This window comes from Ambystoma mexicanum, chromosome 7p (assembly GCF_040938575.1).
Source record: "Ambystoma mexicanum isolate Mex_15411 chromosome 7p, UKY_AmexF1_1, whole genome shotgun sequence".
NCBI lineage: Eukaryota > Metazoa > Chordata > Amphibia > Caudata > Ambystomatidae > Ambystoma > Ambystoma mexicanum.
Window position 1 is genome coordinate 837,059,998 of NC_090939.1, and position 25,121 is coordinate 837,085,118.

General features: G+C 45.2%; 1 protein-coding gene across 2 annotated transcripts in view; it reads left to right on the plus strand.

The window, feature by feature from the left end:
* NALCN (sodium leak channel, non-selective) overlaps positions 1-25,121 on the plus strand; it is a 3,431,684-nt gene that overhangs the window by 2,996,561 nt on the left and 410,002 nt on the right. For both annotated transcript variants that reach the window (XM_069637002.1, XM_069637001.1), the window contains 3 exons: positions 9,141-9,232; positions 9,332-9,454; positions 12,849-12,905. In XM_069637002.1, coding sequence (XP_069493103.1) covers positions 9,141-9,232; positions 9,332-9,454; positions 12,849-12,905 — 272 coding nt within the window. The remainder of the gene's footprint in view (positions 1-9,140; positions 9,233-9,331; positions 9,455-12,848; positions 12,906-25,121) is intronic.

Sequence of the window (25,121 nt, forward strand, 5' to 3'; positions counted from 1 at the left end):
CGCAAGGGACAAAAGCTGTGACATAACATAACACAACATAGACAGCACATGAACTTGACAAGATGACATTTTGGAGGTCCACAAGTTAGAATGATAAGGAATGACTCCTTCAAGGTGCGGTTCTGAGAAGGGCAAAATGTGCATAAATAATGAGAAGGCGGCGTTATACAAAATATCAACTTGCTCCATTTTGGTCAAACAATATTTTCCTATTGACACTGAAAAAGCAAACCATATTCACCTCAAGTATCAGGAGCTTTGGTAGACTGCATTCATGGAGTTTGTCTGGCCAAATCCAAACGAAAGTCAAAATCTCAACACGTGACTTACTTTTTTGTACTTCAAGCCAAGCACAATTAGACATAGTTCAAGTGTCCATGATCATTCCAGCAATAATCCCTATTTAAGCCATTTTTAGATTGTTTGAAAATGAGTCGATCAAATAAACCGACATTGTCAAATCATATGCCATTTTATAGGTTTTACAAGTTTCAAAAAACTATGCAAACATATTTTTCACACTTGTGTTAGAAATCATACCAAATTGTGCAAACGTGTAAATCGGAGCAATAGAACCCCCAAATGTTCTCCTTTAGGCTGTGTGTAGCACCTCCTCCCGCTCGATGAAATGCGTGAGCAAATTGTCATGAAGGCAAAATGCACCAGAGGTTCAAAGAGAAATGTTTACATGACATGTTTTTTTAATATATACCTACTGTCTGACTTAATAACACACATGCACTCGTGTTTGGACTTCCACTTCTCTCCACCCTTGTCTTTTCTTTAACTATTTCTTCTGAATTTTGATTTTGTTACTGAAGGTCATTTTTCGTTTTTAAGGGAGTTTTGCTCATTTTTCAATTTTATCTTTATGTTTATTTTACTTTTGTATCTCCTCTCACCCATCTTCCTGTGTGTTTGTTTGCTGCAACTCGTTTTGCAATGTTGAGCTCTTAAGGTCTGTGTGCTGTACTCCGAAATGAATCTTGGCCTGAAATGTCATCCTGCAATACTTCTTTTTAATGTAGATGTTGCTTCTCCATTGATGAGGGTGGCCCTCCTTAATCCCACCTTCCCCACAGACACACAGACTGCTGGACTTCCACTTCTTTATATATCCACATTGAAATTCTTCCTTCCAAATTTCAATGTTTCTGAGTTGTGTGCTATTCGTTTTATCTATCAGTACATGTATTCCCCTCCCGTTTCAATTTTTTGGCATTGTAGAGGATTATGATAAGTCATGTTATGTTATGCTGTTATGTGTAATTGTTTGTTATGTCATATCTGCAATGTTATTTTGCTTTTTAAAGACAGACAGAAGCTGTGAAACAGCTGGGAGGTGACAAACAGCTTTCCACTAACAGCCAAATAAATACATATTACACCTTAGCAACCCTCAGTGCATGAATAAGGGCCACAATGCGCAAGGTGGACTTGCAAATTACAACCCTGCATTTTAGGATCCCCCTGCTGCCCTTTAATAATGTATTTCTTATTTTATTGATTTAATATCCCATTACACGCCTAATACCAGACCTTGAGTCTTGTTTCTAAGAGCGGATCCGGGATTCGAACCTCCGGTGCACTGCGTGGTCTTGCTTCCAAGACCAGCGCCTTGCTCCTGTGTTATCATCCAATCACAAAAACGGGAGAAGGCAATGGCAGCTCAGGTTGAGAAGGGTCAAAAAGGCTGCGTTATGCAGATGAACTCCCAGAAAAGAGCCCATGGACGCTAGCAAATCATCACTTGTAGGGGGGTAGAGCTTTGTATTTGCTCATGGACAAACTACCTTTCACTTATGTGGGCAGATGGATTCTGGGTATTGTTGCCAGGACAAAACAGAACATTTCCCTCGAAGTATATAGTCTGCCCATTGTCCCTGGGACATAACATTTAATGTTACCTGTTAGATTCTGGGCATTGCCTCGCTCCTTGGAAGGATCGGCAATACGTATTTACCTATTGAAATAATGGGTTCAGAGAAATTGCAAGGTACCAGTAACAAAGCTTGTCTTATTATCTGAAAATCGATTGCCCTATGCATTCCTAGATGATAGATAATCTGTTCCCTTTTTTTGGAAGGGTATTTTCAGAGAATTTGCTTGGGGGCAAGAACAATATTTCCGTTGCATGAAGTAAGTGTTCTCGGGATTTACCCATGGACGAAAGGACTTGTGAACTATAGGAAGGATGGGGCTGAGGGATGCGCCCATGGAAAAAGAGCCTGCTACCTGTACAAAGAATGGGCTGTATACATACTCCTGTATGTATATAACTACTGTGTAATTAAGCTGATAAGTATCCTTGTAATGCTTGCGCCCAACTACCTTTGTGTCTCAGCTGTGCCATATCAAATAAACAAACAAACAAACATATAAATTGAAAAGTAGGGGTGCCAACAGACACCCTTGTTTCACCCACCTATCTATGCCAATCTCATCTGACAGAGGTTTACCATTACCCAATCGAATCCTGGTGGTCGTTTTCTCATCTAAGGCTATAACAATTTCAAGTAGCCAACCTGGACACCCCCATTCTTGCATTTTTACCAAGGGGCGTTCCCTGTTAAAGAAATCAAACGCGAATTAGTCCACGAATGCTACGAACAGGTAGGGGTTTTATTTATCTTTAGCGAGGTTGATTAAAAGGTCCACCACTCGCAAGTTTGGGTTAGTACTGCCCCCACTCCGAAAACAAGTTTGTAATGGGTGAAGATTTTCTCTGTCAACCCATGCTTGCAAGTGTTTTAACAGAGTGGCTTAATTACTCAAGGTGAGCTCCCACAGCACCCTATTCTACCAGACAGAGAAATCGGTCACCTGAAGGAAGCATGGTTCTGGAAATTCAGAAAATCAGATAGTGATCAAGAACCTGTGAGGAACAGAGTGGCTTAATTAGTCAAGGTGAGCTCCCACAGCACCCTATTCTACCAGCCGCAGTCAGAGTAAGGCCTGGTTCCTACGCAAGCACCCCTTATCTTACACATGGGTAGCATTTGAAAGCCACATGTGTTATCTCTGCCAGATGTGCAGGGGATTAATGACCCACAAGTTCAATGCAAGTAGGAAATCAAAATGAAACATATTCAAGAGTGGCTTAATGAGATTAACACAGGGAACCCATTATTTTACCTGCAGGAAGAATGGATTCTTGGATTCACCTACCCAGGGATCTATAATCTGTCACTCAGAGGGACAATCAGTTCTATGTTTTCAAATAAGGCCATACAATAATAATAATACTATGCATTATACCTTTTATTTCATAGAACTTTTGAATATCTATTTGCAATTCACGTAGATATATTTCATAACAGAATTCACAAATTATACATTATACACTTCAACATTTCAACATACCAATGTACCATACATTGGACATATGCCTAAACACACACAAGCTAAGTTCAGGCCACTTTAAAATAAATACTACACATTCCTTCAAAAAATAAAATTAAAGCAAGCAGGAACTCAAGCAATTTCAGGAAAAGAAATTTCAATAGATTTTTCCCAATTGATTCAGATTTCATGGAGCTTCTACTCAAAATACTGCTTGGTACTTAACCCGATATGTTACAGCGCAATATGTATTGATATAGATTGTGTATTCAAGCAATGGACCCAGAACTCTTCACTCAAGATGGATTCATAATTATGGACCAAGTGTCCTACGGATACCATGTATAGATGGCCTAACTTCAGGCATTCAGTGAAGATGCGACTCACCGTTTCTGCACTCTTGGGTTATTACAGATACTTCAGAAGCAATAATTCAGGCAAAATTTCAATCGACCCCCCATATTTGGGCTAAATTTCAATCGACCCCCCCATAGTTGGACGTGTAGGAAGCTGATTGATCCTTGTCAGGAGTCGAAGGCATCTTATTTTCAGGTCTGGGCAAATCAACAGGTATGGATGTGGGTGCATAAAACAATGGGTCACTTTAGACACTTGAGTCTACCCATGCAGTGTTTCCAAATGGGAATAATTACATATCCACTCCCATTGTGTTATTTTCCTGGATAGCACTTTTAAAAAAATGTCATAATTGGTTCCACGGGCGAAGTCTGAATGCCAATTTATTTTAATAAACAGCTCCTTTATTGATTTCAAGAATGTATAATTGTTCATAGTCGCCCCCGGGACGTGCCCTTCCACTCGAGCCATCAAGGCATCCTTCTTCATAATCTGGGTACGAATGAAAAGTTCTCCTCAAATTTTTAGCACCATTGCTTTGAGGGACAATAATCCCAACTCTAAGCGCAGATATTCTATAGGGGTGCTTTCAGGTAAACTTAACATATTGTGCCAAAAAAAGCCCTCAATCCATTTTAGCCATTCCCTCTTATGTAACTCCAGGCCTTCTAGTCCATAGAGAATGGTAGGGCAAAACCACTGCTTGTATAACATAAGTGTCCCACTTAGTGAAAATCCTGCATTACCCTTAGAGAATCAATGTATCAAGAAGGTCAGTTGTCGTGCCTTTGCGATCTTAGTATTTATCATATTTTTATAACTATCGTTCTCTGTCCGATTTAAGCCCAGATACCAATAGAAGGGGACATAATGAATCTCCCCAATACTCAGATCGCTACAGACCCTATTTATTTTTTTATGAGTAACTAGCAATACCTTATTCTTGTTTAGATTTATTACAAGCTCATTTTCGGTTGCATAGTTAACAAGATTCCCTAAGAGTGTTTTTATACCTAAGACCGTGTGACTCAGAAGCACCAAGTCATCTGCGTATAAAATTGCAGTAATGTGATTGTTACCAATCTTCGGAGACCAAATGCCCAATGCTTCCAAACGTAGGATCAGATCAGCCGGATATATAGCAGATCAGCCAATATAAAAGAAAGGGTCCTCCTCAAAACACTATCCCTTACCTCCAAATACCCAAATAACATAGCGCCTCCATACCTTACAGAGAGAATGAACAGGAAAACCTCAAACCGGCCCATGAGATCAGCCAACGCCTTCATCCTAGAGGTTCCAAGATACAAACTGAACACAGCTGGCGGCTCCAGCTTCCCAGTTATGGCTGCATAATCCTGGAACAAACTCCCATTAGAGCTCAGAAATGACCAACCCTACCCCACATTTAGGAGAAAAATTCTAGCTTAGCTTTGGACCAATGATGTCTAATTTAAGCTCCTGATGAATCTCCCCCACACCCAGGCAGCGCTCCCTCCTGACCTCTACTCCAATTGTATATATGCCACTGTATCACCAGCTGATACTCTGCAAACCTGTCTCGGTAATATGATCACCCAGTGTAACATTGTATAGATTGCTATGCCTGCATATAACTATGTATGTAACTCCTGTATGTATATAACTACTGTGTAATTAAGCTGATAAGTATCCTTGTAATGCTTGCGCCCAACTACCTTTGTGTCTCGGCTGTGCCATATCAAATAAACAAACAAACAAACATATAAATTGAAAAGTAGGGGGGCCATCAGAAACCCTTGTTTCACCCACCTATCTATGCCAATCTCATCTGACAGAGGTTTACCATTACCCAATCGAATCCTGGTGGTCGTTTTCTCATCTAAGGCTATAACAATTTCAAGTAGCCAACCTGGACACCCCCATTCTTGCATTTTTACCAAGAGGCGTTCCCTGTTAAAGAAATCAAACGCGAATTAGTCCACGAATGCTACAAACAGGTAGGGGTTTTATTTATCTTTAGCGAGGTTGATTAAAAGGTGCACCACTCGCAAGTTTAGGTTAGTACTGCCTCCACTCCGAAAACCAGTTTGTAATGGGTAAAGATTTTCTCTGTCAACCCATGCTTGCAAGTGTTTCAACAGAGTGGCTTAATTACTCAAGGTGAGATCCCACAGCACCCTATTCTACCAGCCACAGTCAGAGTAAAGCCAGGTTCCTCCGGAAGCACCCCCTACCTTACACATGGGTAGCACATGCAAGCCACACGTGTTATCTCTGCCAGATGTGCCAGGGATTAATGACCCACAAGTTCAATGCATTTAAGAAATCAAAATGAAACATGTTCAAGAATGGTTTACCTGCAGGAAGAATGGATTCTGGGGTTCCCAGCGACCTACAATCTTTCACTAAGATGAACAATCAGTTCTATGTTTTCAAATAAGGACATACAACATATCACTTATAGCAAGGACATCCTTTGATCAATCACCCAGGGTTATGAAACTGCTCAAATCGAACAAAGGTGGATTCAATGGGTTCATAAGGATGGGAAAACTGTTGAACCTATAAAGGATGGGTCATACAGGGAAGGAGACAATTGCATCTGCAGAAAGAACTAGTCTTGACATTCTCTCCAGAGACTGGGAACTCTGACTAGAGGAACAATGGGTGTCTGAGGATTCACTCAGGGTAAATAGAACCAGTCACAGGCCGAAAGAATGGTTTCTGTTGATTAACCAAATGATCTTGGAAAGGTGAGCAAATGCCCCTCATGCATTTGTACTTTTAGTCTCGACAATGAAGGTTAAAAGCCTGGCATGGCCAACTCAGCTTTTCTCCAATCTGAGGTCTATAAACTAAGTACCATTACAATGGTTAATAAAAACACATTATATTACCGAATGGAGAGAAGTTGGGCTCTAGTTTTGAACACTCCTGCGCTAAGCTCTATTTATTGGTCTTGTGGTCCTGATTCATCTGTGCAAGGTCAGATGTTGTTAGAGGTGAACCCACACTCTAGGTAGTTATAGAGAGACAGTCCTGGTTACCTCGCAATGCATTCATTTGAGAATCCTATTAGTGAATTGATTCCCACACTAAATGCGGTTTTGTACAGCAACATTTTTATTACAGTGTAGACTCATAGTCTTGTGGTGGTCAGCCGACAAGTGTTTTGACATCAAGGGGTCTTTATCAAGGCAAGATATAGTCTTTTAGGATGATGGGGTGTTGCCACAGGTCGAAACTCCTTGGGGTTGTGGAGTGTTTTTGTTGGCACTGCTCAAATCCCTCCATTTTGCAGCAGCGCTGCGGGACTGCAACCTCAGTCTCAGGCGAACCCAAAGACACAAGACTGGGACCCAACAAGAACACTCCACAACCCCAAGGAGTTTTGACCTGGGGCAACACCCCCTCATCCTAAAAGCCTATATCTTGCCTTGATAAAGACCCCTCGAGGTCTAAACACGTGTCGGCTGACCACCACAAGACTATGAGTGTAGACTGTAATAAAAATTTCGCTGTACAAAACCGCATTTAGCGTGGGAATCAATTCACTAATCGGATTCTCAAATTAATGCATTGCGAGGTAACCAGGACTGTCTCTCTATAACATAATATTACTAGACTTAAAGGCTCGGCAGCAGGAAGTGCTACATAAAAACCCTATTTTTAACTTGGTGTCAGAGAAGCTGTCACACCACATAGACCTCTAGAATTATCACCTAGGTACAGAACTTCACACCTCCCAGGATGGATGGCCCAGAAAACTGTCATAGTGATACAAAGACTCCCCCTCCAAGACAGGATGGGCTGCTGTGGTCATCCCAGGCACACCAAGCCTTTCATCCGCAGAGTATGATGAGCAAAGTGGATCAGAGAAGCCATACCAAGTCCATCACCTCATAAAATGTATGGGTACAATACGACTTGAAACGGCAAAGGATTTAGCATTGGAATAGAACCCTCTATCTCTCAGACCTGATAGATTCAGCGCTGTCCCCGGGAACATTGGGCTTGGGAAATAGGCAAAGGGATTGACATCCATATCAACACCACGTTTAATTAAGCATTAAGCAAGTATATGCTTGTAGGGACAGCTTTTAGAAACAAGGTGGATAGCACTGCACATAAAATACATTATGGACTGCATTTTGCACGCTTGTAGCATGCGGGTTTAATTTTAGGGGAAAGGCAAAACAAAGGAGGCTAAAGTTGCAGAATTGGGAAACAGTGCATCGGTTAGCGGACAGATTGAGCAGGGCTTACGTTTGCAGGAAAAACGAGAGACGGCGTGAGCCTGTTGGGGCTAGTGGACATTCCGTTCATAGCTTTTAAATATAAGGGGGAGGAAATTGAAGAGCAACCTGTGATGCTGGGAGAGTCATCTAGCAAGGATGTGGGAGAGGAACATGGAAGGTTATAGAGAAGGCAAGTTGCAATGTGAAGTGATGGGGTTAAATCGTACAATGTAAGGTCCAGATGAAGGCTAGCACAGTATTCAAGATGGCTGAGGACAAGAGTGCAAGTCCTGGTTTTAGTTGAGTGGTGCTAGGTGATATGGGGACACCTTTTGGAGATTGTTAGTAGGTTATGTGTTCCTGGCAGCCATAGGAATGAACGGTTGAAGCTTTTGTCCACTATCAAAGTAGACACAAGCAGTGAGGGATTGTGGGAAGATGGGAGCCATCAGGAGGAGCCGGTAAGAGGGATAAAAGAAGGTTGGTTGCCTTGAAAAGGAACATGGCACAGGTACAAACAAGGACAAAAGCATCCAAACAGTAGTTATGTCCCCAAACCTTTTTCCCTCGAATGAGCAAGGATTGATTTGGGCTAACTTATGGAGCAGAGTTGTGAACATCTAAATGTAGCGTGTTTCAACCAAAGATGACATTCTGGATAATCAATGTACAATTTGATAGCCCATAGTGCAAAAATGTGGAAGGAGTTGCCTTTATCAAAGATCTAAAGTATGGCAGGAAGGTTGGTGAGAGATAAAGAGTGGGACCGAGATATCCCATGGAGGAACCCAACAAACAAGGTGATCCATTGCACTTGCAGCATTAAACCAATATTAATCGGAGTCAAGTTTGGATTTGAGAGAATGGAAGAAACGTCATTAAAGACTTAACCAATTTCAAAAGCTACCGGAATTCCATGTTTTGATCCTTTGAAGGAAGCAGTTGAGTGTCCTGCTAAAAGGCAGGAATGCAGATAAAGCTGAGTGTCGACCACTTATTGATGTATAACAACTGCTAAACCTCTTAGCAACTCCATGTATCGGTTGATGTTTCAATGTCCACCCCGTCTCAGACTTGACTCACCTCTGATATAAACATTCTGAAGTTGGCAGATCACCTGGATGGCCAGTAAATGCTTGACCTGTGCATATTTCATATTACATGTAAAATAAATTCCTTTTTATTCTCAAGATATGAAACGCTGTGTTGTCTTGTTTGCAGCATACCAGTACCGTGAGATACAGAAATGCACAGAGGGAAGACAGCGAAATAAAAATGATCCAAGAAAAAAAAGAACAAGCTGAAATGAAAAGGTATTTAACAAAAGTGAGACATAAGACAATGCTCTATAGTTTTCTTTTTCAGCATAAATTTTCTGTACCAATGGGACACTGTCACCTGCTTCCTTACAGGAAAGTTCAAGAGGAGGAGCTGCGAGAGAATCATCCATACTTTGATAAACCCCTTTTCATAGTGGGCCGAGAACACAGATTCAGAAACTTTTGCCGGGTGGTTGTCCGAGCTCGCTTTAATGGGTGAGTACTTCATGTTTTATTAATTGGTATCTGAATCTTGCTCACAACGTAGAGGTTCTTACCAAGTCAACAACTCACCAAAAATGGGAAAATTGTTTAGGAATCTGTGCATAACATTTTTAATGATAATGAGCACATGGAGGCAAGCCAATGAGGCTGTAAGCATATTCACTTGGTTATGAAAGGGAGTTATGTCGACCATTGTCTTATAGGACATTCCAGAATCCGACGCAACGCATGCTTCTCCTTGAATTACATCCAGGGTCATCGCACTCACAAGGTTGTGATTCTTCCAGCATTAGTACTATTCTGGCTCCACTATCATAAAAGCAACTACACTGGGTTTCCTGGCAATCGACACTGAACCATGCGGCCCCTCTTGCTTCGACCTAAAACAAATCGAAGTATCTCTCCAACCGTTTAGATTCAGAATTGGCTAACAACTAAATAGTGCCTTGAATTAAAGAAGTTGTCCTGCATCACCTCTAACATGTATGTGTCTGCGAATCAAACTAGCTCATTGGATTATTCACTTATTACCAGCCGACCAGATGCCTACGGTTAGCTTCCCAAAAGCAGCTGTCCAGCCAGCCACTAATATTCAATTCCATTGTGGCTATATCCTTTCACTATCAAAGCTATTCCCTTATTTACTCCATTCCACCACCCGCTTATCCAGATCAGCACCATCCAAAGTTCAGAAGAGTACTGAAGACACAACACTCCCAACCTACATTAATCACATAGGTCCTATTCCTCCTCTTTGGACAATTCTGTCATTTTGCTTCGGGGTACCTCCCTCCATCTCTACAAAAGCTTTAGTAGATGAATGGAACGATACTGATTAAACAGAATTTGTGGCACATTTGGAACAAAGACGATATCCTGGTTCCGCTGTTCAGTCGTTTCATGCAGACAAGCTAGCCACATGAGCCATTGGAGGAAATGTATATGTTATAAACAATGTTTATAGCACCATTTTCACGAATGTAACATCATCTGAAAGAGTGACGTTTTCATAAAGAGACACCCCAGCCTCTCTTTTAAATATCCTACCATTCCGCAAGGAGGAAAACTGCCACTCAAGCATGGTCCAGGTGAAATACCAAGTAACACAGTTATATTCTTTTCATTGTCTCAGGCACCATGTTTAACTTTCATTTGTTCATGTGTGAGGGTGTTTAGAAATGAGCATTCCAAGTATTTCTTCTATTTCTCTTAAAAGACTGCACACACGCAACTTTGTGTGAGCTCTCTCGCTGATCATTCAACTGGGCATTCAGAAGGGGTACAAGAAAGAAATATAATTTCTTGTATGTGTGGGTAATAATTTACTTGGAACCGTGCAAAGTGTATTTTTGCTGTGCCATTTTGAACTGCAAAAATGACAATGCGCTGACTTTGCCCGGACTTTGCACTGCAAAAATACACTTTGCACAGTTCCATGAATCAGGGTTTGTGCCGGCAGTGCAAAATCACTTTTCAACAGTGCAAATTCACTTTGAACCATGCAAATATTCCATGAATTGTGCCCTAAATCTTTTAAATAAACCAACTAGCTTGTTTTCATTTCCGCAGCATCCAATCCTGCGGAGCAGGCTCTTTCTTCGGAATTCTCATAATTCGCATCACGATGCGCTGGAAGGCATGGACCGTGTGTGCACACCGGGTTTCCGGTGCCTCACACCCTAATATGCAGTGAATCTGCTCTGCTCCATGCATGCATGTGCACGAGACAGATATCGGTAATGGAGGCCATCCTGAGGATACATGGCAACCATCTTGGGAGGATAGCACATGGGCAACATGCAAGACGACACGGGTCCGCGCTTAGAAACCTCTGGGTATTAAGCACGTCATAAATAACCTATCATATCATATCGTATCATATCATTACTGCAGATCCCAACAGATCCACCTCTTCTTAGCAAATGCTAAAAAGCAGGCTGCACCCACAAGGAACTCTGCGTCTCAGCCTGCAATCTAATGTTCATGCATTAAGATTCCTTGTACAGAGCCGGGAAGCACATAGAGCAGATTGCCTACAATGTGTCCCAGTCTGTGTGAGAAGAAGCCTGAACGAAAATGGCATGGATGTAGGAAAACTGATGGAAAGTTATTTTCTGTGGGTTTTTCTCCATCCATGAAATTCTTCGCACTAATCTAAATGTTGTCCCCACTGGGTTTGTGTCTGTATCCTTGTGCCAATGTCCTTTTTTTCATTTCTTTATCTTTGCCAATGTCAGTTATGATCACCCACGCCAAATAAGCTTGGGTATATTGTGTTTGGCTGTCAAAAATCAAAATCCTTACACAATCATGATGAAAGCAATTTTCCCCACACTTGAATTTCAGTCCTCAAGGTGATAAAATCTGCTGCTTTTTCTTGACAGTTAACATCTTCTAGTACAAAAACAAAACAAAAAAAGGAAAAACATTTTAAGAAAGTTCTGTTTGATCTCGGCCTACATTGTGACCCATTATAATTCTTCAATTACCAAAATGATTTTTGATGTCGTCGATATTAAACAGTCGTTTGACATTTGAAAGCAACCGCAACAGCGCAGGGCATTGTCATCAAAAAAGTTGCAGGGATACATGATTCCAGGGTGAAAGAATTGCTTTTGATCAAGACACAAACACAGGCATTAACCCAAACCCTAGCATGCTTACAATAGTTCCTATCCAAAAAAGATAATATTCTGATATTTGGTTGGGCGAACATTACTGGAGAATTTGAAAGACGGTTCAATCTACAGGTGAAAAAGACCAGTATTGCAGCAAAAGTATACAAAGAAGCGGAGAAAATTCCCAAACCTCAAGCATTGCAAGTAAAAAGAGGACAAGTCATTGAGACACAGGATGCTAATTGGTGCAAATTAAGGCGGAATTTGATGAGATATTTCTTATTCCGAGAAAGCGATCTACTAGAGCATAACGATGTTTCTCTAATTATCTCAGAAATTGATGCCATCAAGGGGTTGTTCACTTGAAGTCGTTAACATTAAGCACCAGATTTCCAAGACCAGAGAGCTTCGCTCCTTTTGTTCAGAGGTGGTATGGTTAATGGAGTGTCCCAAAAGTAATGTGTTCCTCTGCTCAAGAGACATTAACTCAAAGGTCATCTGGGTTTTTATCACCTCATTCTCACGTCAATGTATGAAGAACTAAAAGTTAGCCAGGCATATGCTTTTTTTCAAAATGTTTGAAATCAAGGTGGGTTTGAAAAGGTAGTCCAGTGCATTGCAAGGGGCTCTTGTCATTGTTAAGCCCTGCAGAAGGTGTACAGTTTTGCTGTAGTATTACACAGGCAGGGTTGTGTCATGGAAATAAATGGCGAGCAATCGATGCAATGTTATTAATGCATTTTCTATTTCTCTATTGACTTTCTTAGCTCCAAAACAGATCCAGTTACCGGTGCAGTGAAAAACACCAAGTACCATCAGCTTTAGTAAGTACTGGACATCAAGTGGTTTAGAGAATGTTGCTAATTTAAGCCACCATAAAGAATGTTGTCTTATTCATGTAGAGTGAGGAAATGTCACGCATCATGAGTACATGCTTTCAGTGTGCATCGGATGTGTTCACCTGGGTTTCAAGTGTCAGTGCTCCTGACTGACAAGATAGCTCAGCAAGCTAAGCACTTGCCCTCGGATAGCTGTGTTCATCCTGCAATACAATCCTTGAAGTGCTGACTCAGTCCTTCATCTTTCCTAGGTTGAATAGTTGAGTGTAATTACATTGGGCAATAATAACACCTATTGTTACAGTGCTTGCTTGCAAGCGTCAATCTGACTTGCAGCTCAGCATAAAAAAGTATTGACAAACCCAACAGTTTAGGCTTTTGCGTAGGCATGAGATAGGCATTTGCCAGGCACCTCCATAAAGGTACTACCTGGCCATATAATGAGAACAACTAAGCAATTATTTGATTATCTTGCCATGTAATATTGGTACCAGGCAAATGGCCATCTAATACCTATACACAGGTAAAAATTGTTGGCTTTATCAATGCTTGCTTTTAACAGGACTTCCATGCAAGCAACAGTTATAAATCAAGTGGCTGAATGCACACTTGGTTAAGACATTTTTATTATACTAGTATGGCATATAAAGCTGTAATTAAGCCATTAGCTTTTAAAAGACTGCTTAGAAATAACACTGGCAGACTAGTGTTTGTTGTTACTGCTTGATAGCGTTACCTCAATGGTCTGCAATCTTCGGCTTCCTAGATGTTTTGGACTACAACTCCTATGATCCATAACAATTTAATTTACTGTCTTGGACAGCTGGTAGTTATAGTCTAAAACATATAGGAAACCAAACGTAGCAGACCCGCGAGTAGCTCAAAGAGGATCTCTTTTGGGCAGAGGATGCTGGTAGTGGGTGAAATGTGGAATAACCATAGGGATAAGCATGCCAATGACTAGTCAATGTGTAGGCAAATAAATAAACACCTACAAGCTGTGTGTCCCTCCTGACATGTCATCTCCCTCCTAGCTTTTCTCGAATGCAATAGTTAAGAGCCACCTAGTAGCCAAAACTAAAAATGTGATGTTATGATAATATAAATATACGTATACTAGCTTTACTCAAGCCAATCCCGGTCTCTTCTGGCTCTCTGGCTCTCCTTGGGTGCGTGTCGTGCTGTCAGGTGTGCATTTACTAGAGCCATCCCAGGCTGACCGCAGTATGATCAGAGAAAAACCACAGATAATTTTGGAGGTTGCAGGTTTCTTTAATGGTTAAAAGTAGAATGGCAGCTTCAGAGACATCCCCCGAGTTGAGGACTGACCTGATATTTGGAGACATAGGGCCTCATTACAACTATTGCGGAATGGGTTTAACGGTGCCGGTAATGGTGCCGGTGCCGTTAAACGCACTACGCACTATTACGAGGTCCCCTCGTGGGACCCGCTCTGGACGTCTGGTTTTTCCAGACGTCCATAGCGGGTCCCGCGAGGGGACCAGGGAGCTAACAACGGGACCTCTTGTAATGGGCCCATTGTTAGCTCCCTCCCCATTCCCATTGAGCCCTATGAGGGCTCGAATGGGAATGGGGAAGGACCGGGCCCGGCTTCCCTGAAGGTGGAAATACCGGGCCCTCCATACTCGGAATGGCCCGGTATTTTCCCATTCAGAGAACCCAGGCACGATTTTGAGGCCCCATAGGGCCTCATTATAACCCTGGCACACCCGTAATGAAGGGGGCTGGTACAGGACCGACCCCCTTCATTACGGGAGGGCCGATTACGAGGTTCCCTTTGCGGGACCCGGATCAGACGTCTGGTAAAACCAGACGTCTTTTCCGGGTCCCACGAGGGGAAGAGGGAGGCATTATTACCTCCCTCCCAATTCCCATTGAGCCCTATGGGAGCTCAAATGGAAATGGGGAATGGTTCCTGCAAGGAGGAATTACTGGGTCCTCCTATGTCGGAATGACCCCGTAAGTCCCCATTGCAGGATCCCGGTAATGGAGCCCGGTTTGGAGGCAGCCATGGTGGTAATAGCACCATGGCTGCCTCCAAACTCGTAATGAGGCCCATTGTGTGCGTCCGGCAGGAATGTCAACAAAACACAGAGGAGTTTAGGGCAGCATACCACCTGCTTGTGGCCGGCAGGGCCTCTCCCACTCTCTCTCTCTTCCCAGATATCTGAGACACCATATAGGAATTCCCTGCACTCGGTGTCAATGCACAGCCGAGTGAAGGGTATTTCTTTGCCAGCTCTGATGTCAGGAAAGGAGTGCTAGAGGGCTATCACCATCCCTGGAAATCAAAGCTACTGACAGCCATTTTGTCTCTGACGTTCTCTTGAATTGAGCAATGGTTTCTGCCATTCACTTTTGCGAAGGTAGAATGGACGAGGCTGGAGGTAGGGTAGAGGCAGGCATATGGCAAGGAAATCCAGTGGTAGCTTCACCTCCCAATTGGGCGGTGATTGCAGAAACCCAGCTTCCGTATGATAGCGTTTAAATAGGCACCTGCTGTATGCGTACAATGACCCAGGAAACCAGCTCACACAGGCACAACTATGTGTAAGGATGCATGATGGTCATTATTTCTAATCGTTCCTGGGAGCATAGATTTTTCCTAATCCCCTCATCATGTCTGGTATGTGCATTTATAATCCTGCCTCTTTGTCATAGATTGTGTAAAAGAGAGTGAACTCATTTTATCTTGTGATAAAAAGAAGATCTAAAACATAATGCCGAATAGCCATGGATGTGAAGAGGGAAAAACGCATTTGGCATGGGGGATGGTACAGTCAGGAGACAAGGGGGGTTGGTAGTGGGGGGGACAGCAAAGAACCTTCACCTCTGGAGGCAATTAGCATTGCACCAGCCCTGCCCTGTACGTGAAATATTGTGGTTTATGCCTCCATACAAACTACAAGACTTGTTCATACATCTGCTCCCTATTTTATTTTAAATGATAGGAGAGTGATAGTGGAAGGGAAAAACCTAGAAGACTATGGGCCTCATTACAAGTGAGCCGGTCCGGTAACAACGGCGGAAATAATGACAGTACGATCGGCTTCAGCATTGTTACCGGACTGGCTCACTCTGAGTCTGCCGGTAGGGGCAGTGTACTACCAGCAGTCCTGACCTGCTGGTAGCTCAGGCGCCTACCGGCATGAGAATTCACTGAAGCACCGGCACTATTAACAACGGTGCCGGTGCTTCAGTGGTTCCCATTCCATGGAGTCTTATGGGACTCCATGGCAATGGGAACTTACTGTTACTCCGCCGCCCAATATATGTGGTAATATCGGGATATCGGGCACCGGAAACAGCAAGCCGTTATTGCCAGTTAGCATTACTGCCTGTACATCTAGCAATGTTGATTCACATGTCTAGCTCCTTGTGCATCCGTATTCTTATGTTAACAACGTCTGTATCCATTTCATTACATTTTGTCTGAAATCATATACTAAATTCTCTGGCTCCTCTGCCCCTGTCCAGCTCCAGGCTCCTGGCAGTTCATAGTCTTGCTTTTATGCTTTCACATGACCTTCCCTTGTTCCATGTACATTTGTATGTGTTTTTTCCCTTGCTTGGGTGTGCAACCCATTCATGTAATTTGATCACAATGGCAACATTTGCCAAATGCGATAATGCATTGAAACTTGGCACCTGCCTCTAATGTCTGTCTTTGAGTAGAACCTGAGTACTTGCATTTTCGGCAAGCCTAAGGGAACCTCCATGTAGCGTTGGTGCATGCCACATTTTGCCACCTTGAGAGCACGTGTGGGAAAACAACACATCACCCATGCTTGTGCAATTCTTATCAGTGCTGTTGCTAGGTCTGGAAAAGATCTGGGGCTATGCTAATGTCTGTACTGTTGGGACTCAAGGCTAGCTAGCTTTTGGGCTGTAGCACCTGAGCTTCTATACGGGGCTACAACCAAAAGACCCGGGGCTATAGCCCCACTCACCCTACCTAGCAATGCCTCTGGTTCTTATTCACCATATCGTGGAGACTGTTTCCCCTGCAGAGCTTGTCAGCGACACCAACAGTCAAGCACCAAACACGGCAAAAATCATCAGTGATGTTTGAACATCTTTGAGCACTGGCTTGTCTTGCCTCGCATCGAGCCTTTAGTGGATGATGTTTTGAATTATCTAGTTTACATTATTGAAGTTAATGGGCCTCATTATGAGTTGGCTAGTAGCAAATTACCGGCATGCTGGTGGAACCGTGTCCGTGTAGCAATGCTGCCGGAATCAACGGCTGATACCGAGTCAGCCTGCAAGCGCACACCGGCATGGAGCGGCTGCACCGGCATGCCCCTCCAACCCCCCGATAGCGGCATGATGCCACAGACAGCGGCACCGGCATCCTAGATGCCGTAAGGAACAGTACCGTAGATACCAGTATCGTAAATACCGGTACCGGAAGTGCCGGTACCGGAAGCAAAGTCATCGCGCCGGAACGGGAAATGCTCCGGTGGCCATCTTTAAAAACACAATCCATGGCAATCCTCTGCCTACAGCACCTGGATCGGCGAACTGTGGACTGTATCAGCAAGTTCATGGCCATGGCAACCAGAAAAGAGACAGTGCCGCATGCGAAAGCCACGTTTCAGTGATGAGGAGCTCAACATGCTCGCCGACACACTGGTTGAGAATGCAGACGTTGTGTTCTGCGCAGACCTGCGCCGTGGGGCTCAAATCCGCAAAAAGAACATCTGGGAGGAGGTGGCGCAAAAGGTCTCTGCGGTGGGGACAACTCCACAGACAGTAAAAGACTGCAGGAAACTCTGGGATGATCTGTGGCTGCGTGTCCGCAACATCCTTGCAGCAAATCGCAGCCAGGCCCAGGCCACAGGTAGCAGAGCACCATCTCCTATAAAGTTGGCTCGTTGGGAGGAGACTTGCAGTACTGTCATAGACATGGAATCCATCAAGGGTGTTGGCCATTCCGAGATGGGAGTCGCTTCATCGGCTGACGGTGAGTGACCCTTAGCGTAATACAAAAGTCACCACACACACCTAATACCCCAAGTGCAATGGTGGAGTCCAAATGGCAAGTAGATGAGAGCAAATACATGGCCCATCACCTCCCACCTAAAGTTAGCCCCTACAAAACTGCAAAATCCCTGCCATGAAAATACACAGCAAACCCCACTGACACAAACCACATGAGTCCCCAATTGCAAACACAAGCACCGCCTGCATGCACACACACACCAATACATCACCATACAGATGCAGGCCTGACCACTGTGCCATCCCATTGCATGGTGCACACATCACCACTACCAATTGCACACTTGACCCACCCACCATGACCATGCATGCAGTGTAAACACCAATGCAACAATGCACACTGTGCAAGCACATCTGACCCACATCTAAACAACACATGGCACACAGCCCCTGATGCATGGCTACAGCACACAAGCCACAATACACCTGTAAACCACACAACAGACACCATGCCCATCATGGCTGCACCAGAAGGATGCCCAGACACTGCACCCCCCCAACTCCTGTAAGCACCATGGCCGCCCCTCCAACATGTACACGAGAATGCACAGGACTCTAAATGTACTAGCATCTATGTAAGTAGGATGTAGGTTCACCCATGACTGATGCCCTGCCTCTCTGTCCCCCAGAGGCACAGGATCAGACAACGAGGTGGAAGACACTGTGACACCAAAAAAGACACCAGCACGCCTAAGTCGAGGGAACGCCGACGCCTCCAGGCCTTCAACATCAAGGGCTGGCCAGAAGCGAACCACCGCTCCCAAGCCACAGCCCCCCAGCCAACAGGGCGCACAGGCTGGAGAACCAGCCGAGCAGCTACCACCAACACCCAGGAAGGAGCCCCAGCAAGGACACAGTGCTGCCATCAAGGCACCCATGCCAAAAGGTACTCCTGCCACAAAGGTCACAACAAAAAAAACACCTGCTCCACAGCAATGTGGAGGGGCCACAGTCGACGGCCACCAGTGACCTTGGTGAGGCGGCACAATCCGTACAACATAGCGCGGAGGAGGAGGAGGAACTGGAGGAGGCAGACACTGCAGGCTATTGCATGTCTGAGGACATGCCGAACACCCCAACCATGCTGCCTACACCACAGTTCTCCTCTGAACATGGCTCAGGTGGATGCAGCTCTGCGGAGGACATGCCTGTAGTTGCACGCAGCCCTGGAACCAGACACACACCACCACCCACGCAACCACCAGCTGCACAATCCATCTGGGACCTGGAGGGGCGGCTGACCCGCATGGAGGAGCGCCAGCAGGCCATGCATGACATGGTCAAGCAGTACATTGCGGAAGGGGAAGCCACACGCCGGGACATGCAGGAGAACTCCAGGACAGTAAGTCATGCTGTCTACCATTTGGCCCGGAAAGTGCGTGAAGGCATGGCAGCCATGACACAGGCTATCAACCAGTTGGTTGCCACCATGGCCCAACATCGTGATGCAGAGGCTGATCCACAACACGCACCATCAACCAGCACAACCCCGGTGAGTTCTATCCAGACAAGTCCTGTGCGGAGGTCTCTGCGCAGTATGAGGTGCCCAGACGAGCAACCCCCTCCACCTAAAAGGGGGCGTCAGTAGCCTGACACACATGGACATGTCAGGAGGGAGTCCAGTTGAACAGGAAATGGGTGCAGGGGGTGTGTGTGGGGGTCTTGGGTGGTGGGGGTGGGGGGTAGAGGGCGTGTGTGTGTGGGGGTGTTGGGGGCAGAGGGGTGGCTGTGTGGGTGTGTGGGTGTGTTGGGGGTTGAGGGTAGGGGGCCTGGGTGTGTGGTGGTATTAGGGGATGGGGCATGGAGGTTGGGGGCATGGGTGTGTGGGGGTGTTGGGGGCTGGGGCATGGTGGGTAGTGTGTTGTATATTAAAGGGTATAGGTCCACGTTGGTTCCTGTTCACTGTACATCGTTTTCATTCAATGAATACACCTGGTATGCATAAGAAAAACACATGACTGAACATTGCTTTTTGAGTGTGTGTCAATTTATTTCTTACCAGTGCCTAGTGTCCCCCATTCCCAGTGCCTTGTGTTACCCAGTACATCAACAGTATTGTGCAATAAAAATTTGGCGTACAACACGACCTTCATTCACATTGTGGTATGGTCGATATGCAGCATCTTCGCCATCATACTCCTCATCTTCAGGTGGAATCAGGTCTGTGTCAGGGGGCAGGGGTACATTGTGCCGAATGCACATGTTGTGCAGCATGGCACATGCCAACACTATCTTGCCTACCTTCTCAGGCCTGTATATGAGTAACCCACCCGACCTGCTAAGGCAGCAAAAACGGGCCTTCAACAGGCCAAAAGTCTGCTCAATCGTGACATGAGTGCATGCATGTGCACGGTTGTAGTCCTCTTCGTGCCTGTTGACTGGTTGCGTAATGGGGATCAGGAGTCACGGCTTCAGGGGATACCCAGCATCACCTGCACAGGAGCAATTGAAAGTGTATTTGTGAACATTGTTGTCATTCCTTGTGTGCAATGCCTGTACAGTGTTCATGGTCACATGCCACAGATTCATCATGACTTCACTTGACATTTCCTTATAGTAAGACCCAGGTAAGTGTACTTAGGGATGATCCATGCTTGGGGGGTATGTGTGCCGTTCACGTCCTAGGGACCTTTCCATCAGGTACAGCACTCACACAAATGAGTTCAGAATGACCATGATGTGCTGACTTCTGATGGGTGTGTTGCATTTGAAATGTGTACTATACATGTGGAGTGCATCATGACACATTTGCCTGTTGTGCTTCATGATACACAGTGGTTTGCTAATCATGTTTACAGCTACTTGGTGTCACCATGTTCTTGTCCATCACTGCCTTCCCCATTATGACCAAGGCACAATGGCAATGGTGGTATGGTCCGCCAGTGACGGCAAACATGTCTGTGTTGGGGTTGGGTGTGTACTGGCATGGTGGAGCAGAGGTACTGTGGATGGGTCCTGCGCCACTCGCTCATATGTTAGCGGTGATAACTGATTGGTGATTACATTAGTTTCCTTGCTTGCACCATTAAAATTGGAAGTGTCCCTTGAGGTGCCTGGGCCGGTATACTGGTCTGTGGTGTACCTGTGGGGTGGGTTCAGTGACATAGATTTCCATGTGTGGCAGTTGGACTTGCCCCAGGCATGGCTGCATGCCCTGTGATGGACTTTTGGCATTTTGCCTGCAGGGTGGTGCATTGTGGTACCTGTGGCTCATGTCTGATGGTGTTCAAAGTGCATGGCTGGGGTGGGCGCTGTGTATGTTGCTTACATTAATGCACAGCTATGTAGGCATGCCACATCTGCATCCATTGGCTGTGTCTAACATTCTGTTGAGGTGATGGGGGGTCACAGTTTTGCCACCCAGGTCGCTGTGCCCCCCCTCTAGGCAACACCCCTCATGTCCCAGCCAGCAGACAGGTTGCCTATGCTTGTGGTACCCCAGAGGCAACACCCCTCATACCCCAGACAGCAGACAGGTTGCCTATGCTTGTGCCCCCCCCCAGGCAACACCCCTCATTGCCCTGTCGTTGGATTTACCCAGCAGCCAGGTACATTGTGCAGCATGTCGTGCCATGTAGCGGGGAAGCATGGAGTTGTGCAGCACCATGGCATCATGTGTGGATCCCGGGAATCTTGCACAGCAATGCGTAATTATTTTGCTTACATCGCACACCATCTGGACATTCAGGGAATGGTAGAGCTTCCTGTTGTGGTACACTACCTCCTCAGCATGCCGGACTACCAGCTCCACATGGGTGCAGTCAATGGCACCGATTACGTTTGGCATGCCTGCCAGTGCATAGAATGCTATTTTGGAAGCATTCTCCTCCTCCACAGTCCGTGATAAATATATGTGGTCCCTTCCATGTTTCAGGAGGGCATCTAGCACCTGGTTGAGCACACGGGAGAAACATGGTTGTGAGAGGCCATGCAGCTGCCCCACTGTGTGCTGGTAGGTGCCTGTGGCAAAGAAGTGCAGCAGAAAAAAAACATTCCTGCAAAATGGGGGTGGGGGAGTGACTGTCCGGATGTTGATGAGGCTTACCAGGTCGTCCTGGATGAGGTCCAATATTGTGCATATGGTGTCTCTGTCCAGGCGGTACAGGGTGTGGATCTGTGCAGGGGTTAGATCAAATGGACTGGCCCGTAGGCGAGGGATTGGTGGCTGCCTGTGATGTACAACTGCCTGTACTGGTGGTATGTGCTGGCCCTGTCTCACCCTCCTTCTCCTCTGCTGCATTCCCTGGTTCAATGCCTGCTGGAGTGGTAGCAGTGCAGGCATGTCCTCCAGCCCCAGTATTGCAACTGCTAATGGTAGCATTTTGGCTTTGGAAGGGGTGTGGTGTATGGGTGTGCTCCTTTTGTGTTGTGCCAGACTCTATTGCCTCCACCTGTGCTGATTCTGTGCACCTGCGGCAGGTTTCAGCACAGCAGATTGCTATTTACGGCTGCCCCGCGATGCCAGTGTTAACGGCATCATGTTAACCATTGTTACCGCGTCTGAATGCCAGTAAATGCATGTCCGTGAACCTCGTAATATGCACTTCCTTGCACATGTCAGTGTTACTGGCACTGCTGCCGCGTGCCCGTGCTCATTGCGGGAAGGTGCTACCCGCCACAACGGGTCCCTGCAGATGCCAGTAGCACCGGGATCGCGGGTCGTAATGCACCGGTCTGGTAGACGATGCAGTATTCACGTACCAGTATCGTTATTACCGGACAAGCAACCTTGTAATGAGGCCCAATGTGTGGCAGTTTCTATCAACAATGACCCCATCCGCAGCATCTGTTTGCAAATGTACTCTGTGTGCAGTCCATGTTGGTTGGGTTCTGTCTTGGTTAGATGATCGTACAGGCCATTCCTTTCTACTGTGATGCACCTGTAATTCGGATTGTGCTGACCACCAGCCAAGCAGCTTGGCTGCCTGGGGGAATTTCGCCCCTGCTCCCCCATTCCTCTTAATATAGTAGTAAGAACTCTGTGGCAAATCACGCACAGCTTAGCTCCCCTTCTCTGTCACCTTATCCTCAGTGTATATGTTCCAAGGCACCATCTGTAAAGACCAGAAGTGCCCTGAAAACAACACGTCCAGCCCTCACCCTATCATCAGTGATGAAATTTAGTGAATGGAAAATGTACAGAATGACCGCACTTGGGCCCCAGACTGGCGTCATCCGGCACCATTCCATGGGACTATTTTATAACACAAGGTTGAACCGCAAGGAAAATTGTAATGCAAACATTTCAAAAGGCAATTGACCACATCAGAATGTTTTTGTTTACTTTTCAAATACAGTGTCAAGTCGTAGACACAAAGGTAAAATACAATTAAAAGGAAAACTACAGCACACATTGATATTCCAACATTGTATAAAAAGGAAGAGAAAACATAAACAAGCAGTCCCTAGATGTTTTATATTGTTTTATATCATTTACCTAATTCAATACTATTTCCAGTAAGTGGTTATGCCCTTGGTTTAATTTGTCCTGCTCCCTTTCTCACATGAAGGCAACTTCATTCCTTCTAATGCTTAATGCTTCAGAGGTGTACCTTGATTTTTCCAGTTCTTTCCCCCCAGCTCCTGCGCCATAGGCCCACTAACCTTCTTAGGTGATATGTAAGGAAGGGAGTGGAAAGGGATGTCCACTTCTAAAGATCCAATTGGAGGGAAATACGCTAAAATGCACATGGGCTTTGATGGGCTTCCTTTCACCAGGGTGCTCCCTTTGATCAGGTCATCGACTTTGTGGACTAAGGTATCCACTACAAGGGTCTGTCTTTGACGTTATGGCCTTAGGTTCGAATCCTGGCAGCTGCACTCAGCCCTTTATCCTTCCAAGGATGATAAAATGAGCGCCGATGAGGAGCTGTTGTTGTAAACCTTTAATCACCGTGAGCCATCAGGTGCAAAGTACAAACATCCATTAGACACATGAACCCAATAAATTACAGAGTAAAATCCATAATAGACAAGGAAACAATTACCCCTCAGACAAACTAAAACCATAAACCACAAAATGTTTAAAATACCAGGTGAAAGACGTAAAGTGCTAATGCAGGAGGCAATACAAATTGAAGTTGTAAGGGTTAGAAGCTTGTTCCTCTTGTGACATAACTGACGAATGTACATAGAAACAAAGAATGCCACATTCACATTTTCAACTGATTTACAAAAGTGCATGGCTTCCCTGACTGTTGAGATCCCGAAGAGTAAAAACGGTGGTATCAAGTATTTCCTCCTGTGATCTGTAAGGCCTGCACATAAGAGCAAAACATGAACAGAGCTCTCATCCTCAGCATCTTTTACTCTGGGTCTTGACCCAGGTGGCAGTGAGAGACCTCAGTGGCAAGCTGCCAAAAAGGAATTCGAATATATAATGATCGAGTATATGGAGGAACTATGACATCTAGGTATTGCTCATAGCCTGGCGGTGTTTTACATCTCAGGTAATTTGGCCCACTCGCCAGCGCAAGGCACATTATGCTTGCTTTTTTTCTCCTGTACCTTACGTAGGCCGGATTAACTATTAGCTCAAAAGCCGTAGAGATTGCTAAGGGATTTTCTCAGTGCATACTTAAGCCTAATGTGAGAAGCCATTTCTTCATGTGTAACTGTCACAGAATTCTGTGGCTGCCCCCCAAGGAGATCACGTAAGAAAGTGTGTCCCGATATTTAGCTAAGCCAGGAGTGCCCCATACTCTCAACCAATAATATACTGGCCTCATGCCTGCTTCAACACCAATGAAGCCAATGTCACAATCCATCCGAATTGCTGCGGGTGGAGTGCTTTGGGGAAGGAGTACGATACTCTTGAGAAACTTGCTCTCGATCACTGTGAGCGTGGCGGGGTTTGTATAGCCCCACAGTTCAGACTGAAAAAGGGCTGAGGCCTTTGCCTGAGCATGATAAATTGCCAAAGCTGGTTTGACTGCCCCTCCCCCATGGCTAAAGTAGTATCTTTTCAGAGCCCCGCTGGTTTTCTCCAAAGTGGTCTTGGTCTTAAGGAGTTCGGAGGAGCAGCTGGCACCAGGTGAGTAGTGTATGCCCAGGTAATCGCACCACTGCACCTGCTCCAGGACAACACCTCCCACCATGACATTCAAGGGTCTATCTCTAGTTTTTCTTGGACTGAAGATCATTGACTTGGTCTTACTGATGTTGCTCTCTGGCCCA